The sequence below is a fragment of the Cavia porcellus genome, unplaced genomic scaffold (assembly GCF_034190915.1).
Source record: "Cavia porcellus strain 051 isolate PalLab524CR breed Dunkin Hartley unplaced genomic scaffold, mCavPor4.1 scaffold_15, whole genome shotgun sequence".
Lineage (NCBI taxonomy): Eukaryota > Metazoa > Chordata > Mammalia > Rodentia > Caviidae > Cavia > Cavia porcellus.
Genome location: NW_026947498.1, coordinates 10,347,501 through 10,360,233, shown reverse-complemented (window position 1 = coordinate 10,360,233; position 12,733 = coordinate 10,347,501). Strand labels below are relative to the sequence as shown.

Genomic DNA, 12,733 nt, shown 5'->3' with positions numbered 1-12,733 from the left:
GCCAAAGTGTGAGTCAAGTCCAGGTCACAGGAGTCCCCATGGAGTGTGTTCCAAAGTCTAAGTTCCCAGATGCCAGCCAGGGGTGACCTTGCTTTCTTACACGGCCTCATAGGCTCTCCAGAAAGTTAGCTGAGCCATAAACTCCCAGTGCCCTGTGTCCCCCTGAGGGACATTCCCATGGCCAGTGTGGCAGGCTTCCTGGACACACCCTGTTGAAGGGGCAGAAGTGTGGCCCACGGGGGTGGCCACATTAGTGACCACTGGGCAGCCAAAGGCCGATCATAGGAATGAGCAAGTCAGAGGCATGAGGAGAGAAGTTTATTGGAAGACAGGGCAAAGGCTCAGAGCCTGGAAGAAGAGCTTGGGTCCCCCAGGGCCATGGCAGACGCCTCCTCCAGGTCTGCAGATGACACGGAGGAGCAGACCCACCTGTGTCCCCAGCCCGGTCTGTCTACAGCCAGGACTCCAGGATCACTGATCACTGCGCAGGGAGGGCCAGACTGCTGGATGAGGACATCACACTTAGATGGGGTTGTTCCCAGAGAAGTGGATGGCAGGTGACCACCGCATTCATGGAAAGACTTGGAAGAGGAGACCATGGCCACTGTGAGGATATAGTAAAGAAGCCAGGGAACAGGGTGCAGCAACCTCCCAAGAGTTCTTTCAGCAGCAGGACTTCTGGCCCAAGGAGAGGCCACAGCAGGCGGGGCGGGGGCAGGCGGGGCGGCAGAGCAGTGACACGCTGGAGGATGGGCAGCAGCAGCTGGGCTGGCAGGACGAGGTGCAGCAGGAGGAGGAGGGCAGGCAGCAGGCGGGTCTGCACACGGGGCGGCAGAGCAGGGACACGGAGGAGCAGGAGGGTGTGCAGCAGCTGGGCACACAGCAGGCCGGCTGGCAGGGGGAGCAGGAGCAGCAGGCAGGCTGGCAGCAGGAGGAGGAGCCCCCAGAGCAGACAGGTGTGCAGCACACAGGCTTACAGCACACAGGTGTGCAACAGACAGGTGTGCAGCAGGCAGGTGTGCAGCAGGCAGGTGTACAGCAGACGGGCTTACAGCACACAGGTGTGCAACAGACAGGTGTGCAGCAGGCAGGTGTGCAGCAGGTGGGCACGCAGCAGGAAGACTCGCAGGAGGAGGAGCAGCAGGCTGGCTGGCAGCTCGACTGTTGGCAGCACATGGGTGTGCAGGAGCTGGTGCAGCCTGACTGGCAGCATGGGGTGCAGACCAGGCTCAGGCAGGGGGCCGGGGCGCAGCAGCTGGGCTGGCAGCAGCTGGAGGTGCAGCAGGGGGGCTCGCAGCAGCTCTCTGGGCAGTCGTCCAGCTGCCAGGGCTCGGTGCAAGCGCTGGAACAGACGGACATGGTGGAGGCAGCCATGACTGGTTGCCTGCCTGCTGCCACCCGCTGCCCACTCCCATGCAGCACCCTGAAGCTCACAGCACCCCCTGCATGGCTCCAGCCTGACTTGGTGGCAAGCACGCCTGGGGGCCCTGTCTGCACTGCACTGCCTGACACCCCATAGCTCCATCCCCTGGGACAGCAGTGACCAGTCAGCTGCCACTGCTGGTCCTCAGGGTGCTGCATGGGAGTGAGCCTCCCCCAGGCCTGCTGCCCCTCCTTGAGCTGCCCCGATAGGGCACCGGCTTTGGGCGCCACCAGGAGTGCGGGCCGCGAGAATGCACATGGGCACAGCATCTGTCTGGGCACAGGGAGAGTGCGAACCGACCACAGGACAGCAACCAGCCCCAGTCAGACACCCTCAGAGAAGCAGTCTCTGTGCGAGGAGGAAGTGGCCATGCTGGCCATTCTTATCACCAAGCACACGTGTGTGGGATCCTTTCTCCAGTGTCCTCCTGACTGTATTAGCTGTCATTTTGGTTAGGGCCAACACAGTAATTCTTAATTCTATCACCTTTCACATTGTGAAATGCACAAAGTGCCTAGGACAGACCCTGCCCCTCAGGTGTCCCATCTGCAGCTATCACCTCCCGCTGTGGCCCTAACCTGCCTGTGCTATCTTTGACACAGACCTGCATCCCCTGGACATCCTGGCTGAGGTGATCCCTGTGAATGGTGCTGTGGACAGAATCAAGATGGCGCAGGCGCAGGGCGTGTGGGGACTCCAGCTCTCAGACGCCCCGCCCCGCACAGTGAGCTTCCCTGCCTCAAGGATTTTCTCCAGATGCGACCTCTTCCCTGAGGAGTTTTCCATTGTCATGACCTTGAAGGTTCCTAGCCTTCCGCCCAAGGTCAGTGGCTCTGATTTTCTTTTTGTAATGTTCCCAAGAGCAGTATGTGCAGAGGGCAGGGCTGACTGCAGTGTGGCCAGCAGGCAAGGGTCATTCAAGGTCCTCTGGGCCCCTGGGAAGGAGGGCGCTTGCCTTGTTGTCTTGCTGGGTAACAAGGTGCCCTCGCTGGCAGTGTGCAGGTAGAGTGGGTCACCGTGGGCTGGGGGGTTGCCCTGGTGACTCTGAGTTGTAGGGTGGGTACTTGGAGCTTTTGTGGCTGACACCCCTGGCTGGACTCACTGACCACAAATCAGGGAGGCAGTCTTCCTGGGGTACAGACCCACACCTAATCCTTCTCCTCCCTACTGGCCTGGGAGGCAGAACCAGCGGTGTTGTCTCTGCTTTCCTACACACAGGCGACCCACACGCCACAGAGATGCACTGGTGCACATATACACAAACACACCATGCACACACAGGCAACCACAAAGACGTACACACATAGACACACAGACACTCACACCCACAGACACACACACCCAGCACCACACCATGCATGTAAAGCACGCACAGATGTACACCATAAGCACACAGACACTCAGCTATACACTGACACTATACACATGTGGGTGCACACACACATGCCCACACATACACACAGAAACACGTGAGTCCTGGGATAAGCATGAATTTGTGCCTGGGATTCAGAATGATACTGTGGTGACTCCCCAAGGCTGCCCCACTGGTAGATGCGACCCTGGCACCCTGCTGCCTTCTGTTCCCTCCTCTGTGCCACCGCTGTGAGCTCCTGTCCCATTCTCTGGGTCCCTGCTCTGCAGGTCTGTGGTGCCCACCTCCTTTCCATGAATGCTGACATCAGACCAAGGCCTCCATCTTGGTCATCCCCAAAAGTGGGCTCCAGGATGAGGACAGCCTCATGGTATGGCTGCCCAGAGGCTACAGCCACTGTCTGTGCTTTTCTCATGCTAGGTGACCTCCTAGCAGTTTAGAGTTATAACTCACAGCCGACACAAAGCCAGCCACATAGCATGTTCTGTGTGGCAGTTTAACCTAGTCTTGAACCTAGTCACATGTAGGGTGTTTCCATCACCTCCAAAGAACCCCGCACTCTCTGCCCATCCCCTCACTCCACCTGGCCTTGGCACGAAGCAGCAGCTGATCTACTTCCGCCTTGGTGGGTTTGCCCGCCTGGCATGTGCCAAGCACATGGAATCCTGCGACACACGGTCTTCTGTGGCCACTGATCCTGCCCAGCATGTGTTCTCGGCATCCATCTGTGTGTACCGTGTGTGAGAATTCCAGGCTTTTTATGGACAGGTAGCATCCCAGCCCGAGTATCCACGCCGCTTCGATCTTCCAGTCACCACTGAGGACATTAAACCATTGTGAGCAGGGCCTCTGCGAGCAGCACGCACACATCTTTGTGTGGACGTGTTCCCATTTCCTCAGTGTACACCTAGGAGAGGAATTCCTGGGTCACACAGTGATTCTGCCTCTAACCTTGCAAGACACTGTTCTCCAAGGCGCCTGCAGCCTGCGATCTCCCAGCAGCTGTGTTTTCTCCACCTCGTGGCCTCCCGAGTCATCACCTGACTTTTCTTTCAGCCAGCTTAGTGGGCAGAGCATATCTCGGGGTTCTGATTTGTATTTTCCTGATAAATAATGGGAGGTTACTTTTTGTGTGTGAGAGAGCCATCCGTTTGTCTCCCTTGGAGAACTGTCTTCTTACTTTCCATAGTGTGCAGTTAAATATTGAGTAAAAGCCCCTTACCAGGTACATGATTTCGGAACCCCTGCTCTCATTCTATAGGTTATCTTTTTAACTTTCTTGATAAAGTCCTTTGACGTGTCCACCACTGAATGCATAGCTGTGAGCTTCCCAATTTGATTCTATAGTTGATTTTAGTTGCATCCACCATTTCCAGGCTACATGTTTGGTCTTATCTTTGTTCTCTTGCATTCACGGAGGTTTGTTTCATGGCTGAGCTTCTCTTCTAGCCCAGTCCGTGCTCCCTGTGTGTTTCAGGGGCTGTACCTGCTGGGGCACCTGTGCAGATATTCAGTAGAGTAGATCTCACAGACCCACTGTGTCACCTGAGCCTCCTAGCTTCTTGCTGACCATCTATCTGGGTGTTCTATCCATAGTTAAAATCTGGGTAAGAAATCTTCACCCAATACTGTGGGATCCTCTGTCTCACCTTGGACTTCTGTTGGTTTTTGCCAGTGCAGTTTGGTGCTCTGTTGCTATTTGCATATATGTTTACATTTGTTAGATCATTCTAAAATGTTGATCATTTTATCTAGTTTCCTTATGGTTTCTGTATGCATCTATGTGTCTTTCTATCCTTTTACTTTTTTTTTTTTTTTTTGAGACAGAGTCTCACTAATCAGCTCAAGCTGGTCTTGAACTTACTATACATGCCAGGCTGCCCTCAAGCTCACAGTGATTGTCCTGTTTCAGCCTTTTACATGCTGTAATTACAGAGATGCACCACTATACCTGGCTGATCCAGTTACTTTCAATCTCTTTGCATCTCTGAATCTAAAGAATGTTTATTGTAGATAGCATCTAACTGAATCCTATTTTTAAAAAACCTAGTCTGACAGTCTCTGGCTCTTGATTTAATTATTTGATATATTCACATATAATGGTATTGCTAGATTCGACACGCATCTGTAGGATTGTCTTCGTATATTCACCTGCTTGCTCAACTTGATTTGTAATACCTAAATCAGCACTTAGGGTGCTCTCATGGACATTCGTGAACATGCATGGGATGGTGGAAATATTATTTCCCAGGGCCATGTTACCAGCAGATCTAAACAAAGTGATGCCCCACAGTTCACCTTAGCTCTCAAACTCTAAGTGAGTATCTTTGTTGCAGTGTATCAGGCGCCACAGCTTCTACATTTTTGTGCCTTTTAATTAAAAACTATTTTTGACAATCTTGCTATTTGAATGGCCCCTCGGTGCAGAGATGGAGCTCTGTGCAATGTTCTACAGGGCCAAAACTGTGATGTCCCTCACAGGGACACAGGTATGTTCACCTACTCGGGGGTGAGTCATGATGCTGCTGGCCATGGCCCAATGTTAATGAATAAACAGTAAATATTAAGCTTACTTTGTATTAGTCAGGTTTCTATCACTGTGACAAAACAGCTGAGAAAAGCAACTCAGAGGAAGGATTTGTTTCAGCTCTGTTCGTGGGTTGAGTTCGTGGCTCAGTTTTTTAGGCCTGTGTTGATGCAGCCATCATGGTGGAAGGTGTGGTAGAAGAAAGCTGCTGGCCTTGGGGAAGCCAGGAAGCAGAGAGAGGGAAAGAGCAAGCGTGGGCAGGGAGCAGGGCCAGTGGGGTCCTGGGCAGTCATGCCACTGTGATCCATGCCTTTCAGCTAGGCCCCCCCCTCCTGTTTCTCTCTCCTTCCAATCAGGCCGTCCAATTCCAATCACATCAGTGACTTTAATCTGCTGCACCCTCCTAACCCAATCAGCCCCCAAAGGCCATCAGTTTTCCTTTGGGAACATTGAGACCCAAACCATAACACACATGAATTAAGACACAGTTGAAAAATGGAACCAGGGGCTCAGTGTGTTCACTAGGAACAGTGGAACATATTTGCTAATTCAGCATTTGCAGTGACTTCTGTTTTTATTTGTGTGGCTTTTGGGGTTTTTCACCCAGAGCCTTACTATGTAGCCCAGGTTGGCCTCAAATTTGCAAACCTCCTGCCTTAGCCTCCCAAGTGCTGGGATCACAGGCATGTCCCACTCTGTCCTGCTTGCAGTTATGTAAAATAACTGCCATTCACAATGAAATTCAGTTATTTCCTATGTGTCTCATGTGACTTTTGTCATTTCTCCCTGGTTCCTTTCCTTTGCACTAAGTGAATATATTCTAAGGTAGGGTTCTCATTTCTTTAACAATTTTTTTCACCATTAAATGTTTCTTCAGTGGATGCTCTAGTGCATACCAAAAACTTACTTTAACCTGTCAGAGTCAACTTCAGGTTTGTACTAGCTCAGTTCCAGTGAAATGTAAAAACATGCTCCTGTCTAACATTGATCTCCTTTACCCTTTCAGTGGTCTTGTTGTTATGTGTATTATAAAAACCCAAGAATAGATTGCAATAATTAATATTTTATATAACAATGATTTTTGAAAGAATTCTAGAGAAAAAGGGAGGGCAATGATATAAGTTTTATTATATTAACCTCCTTCTCATCTCTGACTGCCTTCATTTTTCCTGTGGATTTGAACTTCACCTACTGTGGCTTTGCTCCCCACACACCTCCCTTGTGCTCTTATTACCGACTATATTTTTTCCATCTGTTATAGGCCCATCAACACATTTCCTATTCAGCTGTCTTTTTAATAAGGTAAGAGAAGCAGGGGGGGGGGGGAATACACATTTGCACTGTCCTCTAAGTCCCATGGTCCCCTTCGCTGGTGACCTTGGATTCACGTGGGATTTGCCCTTGACCTGACGTCACGCCCTCTCCCTTTGAAGAGTCCCACTGGGTCTCCCACAATGTGTGACCAGCAGCAGGGCCCTTCAGAGTCTGTTTCTCTGGAATATCTATTTTGCCTCTGTTTTTGAAGGATAGCTTGGCTGGGTCCAGGAGTTGTGGCAGACCGTGTTTTTCTGTGAGAATCTGAACATCCATCCTGCTGCCTCCCTGGCCTCCAAGGGTCTAGTGAAAAGCAGCCCTTGTCACCCAGTTCCCTGGTCAATGGCCCATCCTCTTTTTCTGGCTGCTACCAAGATTCCCCCTTGGTTTCGCTCCCGGTCTTTTTACTACAACCTTTCAATTTGTGAATCTTTTCTGTGAATCTCATTCGGGGTTGGTTGAGTTTCCTGAATATATAGATCGCTGCTTTTCCATACGTTTAGAAAATCGTGAACCATTATTTAAAGACTTGTTTCTGCCTTTGCTCATTAGTCCTCCAGCAGAGACCCATCCCCTGCTCAAGGGCAGAGGGATCCCAAAAATCTGGCTCCAGCAAGGACCCAGGAGCCCAATGAACCACCTGCCCATGAGAGACTTGGCAGAATGACCACAGAATGCAGAGACAGAAGGTCACCAGACCCCAGTGAGCCTGAGTCCAGTCCCACAGCTGTAGCATGGGCTGCCACCTCCAGCCATGCAGGTCTTTGCAGGACAAGACCCCAAGGACACCAGACCTGCTCTCTGAGGGTAGCAGCAGCCCCACCACCTCACCGCAGTCTCCTGGCTACAGTGGGGCCAGCCAAGGGCAGAGAACAGGCAGATCTTGCACATGGGGACCCTGGGGGTTCTAAGAACTGGGCTGCAGGCAACGTTGCTGGCATGATGGAGAGAGGAGGAAGCTGTGAGCTTTGCACACACACTCACCATGGAGAGTTCTGAGAAGTGAGACTGGGCAAGAGACAAACAGCATCAGCACCTCATGATCATCTCACTGCACTGGGCCACACCTCTACCCTGGAAAACACAGCCTCACCCTTGCCCCAGGAGTCATCCAGGGCAGAAATGTGCCCTGTGAGCACAGAAAGCAGCAACCTTGACCACACACACACTCTGCACTTGGCCGGGCAGCTGAGCCCAAGCACCACCCCCCTCCTCCAGGTGTGAGCTGCGTGCACGAGAATAGATATTCTGGAAAGGGGCAGCAGTCCTCATTTCCACCATGGATGTGACCAAAGCATCCTGATGTTTCACCCAGGAAAGCCCGACTCAGGATGGACCAGGCCAGCCAGGCTCAAAGCCGGCAGCCGTCAAAACATTGAGCCAGAGACATGAGACCCAGACTGACTCTAAACACAACCAGGAAGAGGAAGGCTTCACTAAGCCACTCCTGGGACAACACAAAGAACCAGAGGGGTATAAAAGCACAGCTGCCAGGACTCAGACTCACACTCACTTACTTATACACACTCACACTCACTCACTCACACTCATCCTCCAGCCCAGCCCACCATGGCCGCCTCCACCATGTCTGTCTGCTCCAGCGCTTGCACCGAGCCCTGGCAGCTGGATGACTGCCCAGAGAGCTGCTGCGAGCCCCCCTGCTGCACCTCCAGCTGCTGCCAGCCCAGCTGCTGCGCCCCGGCCCCCTGCCTGAGCCTGGTCTGCACCCCATGCTGCCAGTCAGGCTGCACCAGCTCCTGCACGCCCACGTGCTGCCAGCAGTCGAGCTGCCAGCCGGCCTGCTGCTCCTCCTCCTGCGAGCCATCCTGCTGCTACTCTTGCCAGCTGTCCTGCTGCACACCTGCCTGCTGCACACCCGTGTGCTGTACACCTGCCTGCTGCACACCTGTGTGTTGCACACCTGTGTGCTGTAAGCCTGTGTGCTGCACACCTGTCTGCTCTGGGGCCTCCTCCTCCTGCTGCCAGCCTGCCTGCTGCTCCTGCTCCCCCTGCCAGCCAGCCTGCTGCGTGCCCAGCTGCTGCACGCCCTCCTGCTCCTCCGTGTCCCTGCTCTGCCGCCCTGTGTGCAGACCCGCCTGCTGCCTGCCCTCCTCCTCCTGCTGTGCCTCGTCCTGCCAGCCCAGCTGCTGCCGCCCATCCTCCTGCGTGTCCCTGCTCTGCCGCCCCGTGTGCAGACCCGCCTGCTGTGGCCTCTCCTTGGGCCAGAAGTCTTGCTGCTGAAGGCCTTGTCCCCCAGGTCCTGCTGGCTCTGATCCCAGGCTGCAGAGTTGCCCGACTCTGACATGCCCCTTCACCCTCAGGCCATTTCTGCCCCAGAGCTCCCACCCCATCCTGCAGGCTGTGCTATGCCCAGGGCTCGGTGGCCCCTGGGCAGCTCCCCAGCACCCTCTGAGCTGCAGCCTCCAAAACCCTCTTCAGCATCCAGACTGAGTGAAGTCGCTGAGTCCTCACCAAAGAATGACAAATAGCAAGCCCCATGTCTTTCCCTGGCCCCTTGCATACCTAGCAAGCCATGCAGAGCTTGGGCACGGCAGGGCTTCACTTTGAGACCCTGCCCTTAAGCTGTGCCCAGGCTGATTATGACATAGAAGGGCCAGCTTCCCCTTCCACGGAGCCCAACTCTCTCAGGGTAATTGTCCCTCCAGTCCCCAGCATGGGCAGCCTCCCTCTTCAGAGTCCCTGATGGTCAGAGACAGGGGAGTCTCCCAGGTCCTGCATAGAGCTTGCTGCCCCGTATCCTGGCCCAGGCCCTCTGCATGCCCTCACTGCCAGTACCTGCACCCCAGCCAGCTCTCCCGCACCCCTCGCCCCTTCTTCTGTCCTCTCTGCCTCTGCCCACCTTCTCTGTTATCCAAAAAATAAATGTTCTCACCCAGAAGACACAGCTGCTCTCCTGTTTCTTGACTATCTGAGGATGTTTGCTTTGTGACCTCTGTGTGGATTTCCACCTGAAAACCCGCGGCTTGCTTTTGTTTTCTGGAGTTTCTGCCGTCCTTGCTCCTGGCCTTGTTTCCTTGTGTGCTGCGTTACTTTAGCCAAGGAATCGTCCTTGCCTTGCGAGGGTGTTGGCGTGCTGCCCCTATCTTGGGCTCCGTCCTTGGCCTCTGGCGAGTTATTCAGTGTCCAGTGGAGTGTGCCAGCCCGGCAGATGTCCTTCAGGACAAGCGACTTCTAAGTTTTGCTCAAGGACCCAGATGAAAGCAGGAGACTTTAGCTCAGGGACCACAACCCAGTAGAAGGGAAAAGGTTACAACTTTATTCGCACAAACTTTTCACCAAATCTAGCCCTGGGAGTGTTCCCAGAACTGGAGGCTTATCACAGACAGGTCCGACAGTAAATCCCATTTCACGGTCACCATCTTTTTCTTAGGCCGAGTTTTAGTTCACAACAAACACATTCATTGTGGGCGGCTGGAACATAACACATTTTAACTCTTTTCCTGTCTCCTTCCCCCTCCTTCTACCACAAGCCTGCAGAGTGTCGTTCTCTCAGGCTAGCCCTAATCAGCCCCTCGGAAGGCCAGCCCCAACCCTACACACACACACACACACACACACACACGCCTCTAGTGGGCACTTCTCAGACCCTCCATGCTCTTGGTCCCAGTGTACTGGCAGCATCACCATCCTAGACTTGGGCCTCATCCCCCTCACCGAGTCTGACCAGCAGTGTCACTACACTACAGGTGTTACTACACCTCCGCTGCCCTCACTGACTCTCTGTGTTGATAGCACACAGGGTGGGAGGAGTGGAGGCCTGGTCCCGGCTCTGGACACTGACCCTTGCGCCCTTTTCAGCTGCATGTGTCCTGGACACCCCCATCCCTTCATTCTGTGCCTGCTTTCAGCCCCTGGCCAGCTCTGCTGGTCTAAAGAGGCCCGAGAACCATCCCATGGGCACCAGCTGGCACTGGCCAGCACGCTGATCCCATGCCCCAGGAGCCAGCAGTCATGGGGCGACTTGGCCACAGCTGAGCTGGAGCTGGGAGACCAGGGAGACCCTGGCCTCAGCTGGCCCAGGCCCAAGGGTGCCCCACGGCAAATGACAGGTGTTCTGTACTGTCGTCCATGAGCTCCAGCCACCCTACATCCACCACACACAGGACAAAATGTGGCTTTGGAGCGCCCACCTGCAGGTAGGGTGGGGGTGGTGGCAGAATCCCAGGATGGTGAGAGAACAGGTCCGTGGCATGGGGGGTCCATGGCATGTCCAGGTGTGACCAGGCAGGCTGCCCTGTCCCTAGGTACAGGGGCAGGTCAAAGCCACAGCCAGGTAACAGTCACTGTGTCGCCCACATGAGGTCCCAAGCATGTTTCACGATGTGGGGCATCGCTGCCCATGTCACACGAACCTCCGTGTCCTCTCTTTGCCATCTGAGCAGAGAACTCACGTCACTGTGGTCACCTTTGCCACATAGCTCTCCACAGTGACTCGGGCAACACTGAGAGGCAACATGGAAATTGTTTTGACTCTTACAAGTGACACCGTGACAAGTGGCCCCACTGTTAGTGTGCATGACCCCAAAGCTTCACGTACTCACAAGCAGGGCTTGTGAGAGGTGGTCGAATTATGGGGCTCACAGATAACTTGCTGTTGAGAGGTGGGGTCTGGCCAGAAGAGGAGGCACCATGAGGTGAGCAGCTTTTCGTCCACTGTGACCCTCTGCCATGTCGCCTTGTCTTGGAGCCAGTCAACTATGGACCAAACCCTCTATGACCATGAGCCAAGATGAACCTCTCCTCATTTAAGCTGTGGGTGTTGTATACTGTGTTTCAGTGACCAGAAAGTATCTATGACAGATTTTGGCAATGGAAAAGTGGTATCGTGGCTGTGACTATACCTGACCGTATGGTGCAGATGCTTTTGGAACCAGTTCAAGAGAGGAGTTTGGAAAGATTTGAAGATGCCACTTGGAGATGCCCTGGAATGCTGTAAACTGAGCTTATGAGAGATTCTGGCCAGAGCTCAGAAGAAATGCAGGCAGTAAAGGCCAGAATCGAATTTGGGTTGGAAACAAGGACACCATTTTTGTCTGTGTGTGTGTGTGAGTGTGTGTGTGTGTGAGTGTGTGTGTGTATGTGTGTGTGTGTGTGTGCATGCCAGAGATTGAATTCATGACTTTGGGCTTGCCAGGCAAGTGCTGTGCCACTGAACTAAATCCCTGACCCACACCATTGGTTTTTTTTAACTCATGATCATGTGTATTATGCTCTGATCAAAAAAAAAAAAATCTGTCCACATTTTGCTCATGTCCTGAGGTTTTGTGGGTAACCACAGTGAAAGGCAGCAGGACAGTTAGCCTGGTACGGGAGATTCCAAGGCAGCCCAACGCTCAGCCTCTGACAGCGTCACTGTCAGACACTTCAGCCAGCTCTACACTGAGAATCAGGAGCAGCCACATGACTGCATGACCCAGAAGGTTTTGAATTTCATCAGAAGGTAAACTTCTGTAAAGTGGGGCTTGTAAAATGGAAGCAGAGGAGAACTTAGTTGCTGAGAATCTTAGAATTAAACAGAAGAGAGGTTCTTTGAATTGGTGTAATAGGAAGGGTGCCTTGAGGGCATCAGGGGAAACAGCAAGACCCTACCCACCAACCTACAAAAGTAAAAAACTCTGAGAAGAGAGCCCTGAGGCAACATGTTGGAGAAGGCCTCATGGGGAATTTGTTCCCTGGGATTGGGTTCATATGCTCTGTAGCCAGGCACTCAGAGACATCTGCAGCTACGATCCAAGGGGGCCCAGCTACTACACAAGAGTGGTGCAGACCTTGGCATTGTGCATGTAGTACTGGTTTTATGGGTATTCAGAATGCAAGAGTTTTGAAGTCATGGCGGCTTTCACCCAGATTTCATCCTTCTTTTCTCATTTTTAAAAATTTCTTTTCCTTCCTTTCCCTCTATCCTTCTATTTCCCCTTTCTTTCTGAACAATTTCTTCCCTTTTCATTGTATTTCTTGTATGATTTGGTTCTTACACTTTCAGTTTCTCACACCAGTGAGACAATTTGATATTTATACATGTGTGTTTGATTTATTTCACTTAAAAGTATGGTCTCTAGGTCCATTCATTTAGCAA

The 12,733-nt window shown here is 52.8% G+C and overlaps 2 protein-coding genes across 2 annotated transcripts; one reads left to right on the top strand and one right to left on the bottom strand.

Annotated features, from left to right (window-relative positions):
* Window positions 1-614: 614 nt before the first annotated feature.
* On the bottom strand, window positions 615-9,665 carry LOC100727918 (keratin-associated protein 10-8-like). The gene is made up of 2 exons (XM_063224627.1): window positions 9,530-9,665; window positions 615-3,702 (listed from the first exon to the last, which is right to left on the bottom strand). Exon 2 carries the CDS (start codon window positions 1,690-1,692, stop codon window positions 664-666), a length of 1,029 nt encoding a protein of 342 aa, XP_063080697.1. The 5' UTR covers window positions 1,693-3,702; window positions 9,530-9,665; the 3' UTR covers window positions 615-663.
* On the top strand, window positions 6,609-9,539 carry LOC106026269 (keratin-associated protein 10-3-like). Its single transcript, XM_063224629.1, has one exon. It carries the CDS (start codon window positions 8,206-8,208, stop codon window positions 8,875-8,877), a length of 672 nt encoding a protein of 223 aa, XP_063080699.1. The 5' UTR covers window positions 6,609-8,205; the 3' UTR covers window positions 8,878-9,539.
* Window positions 9,666-12,733: the final 3,068 nt, after the last annotated feature.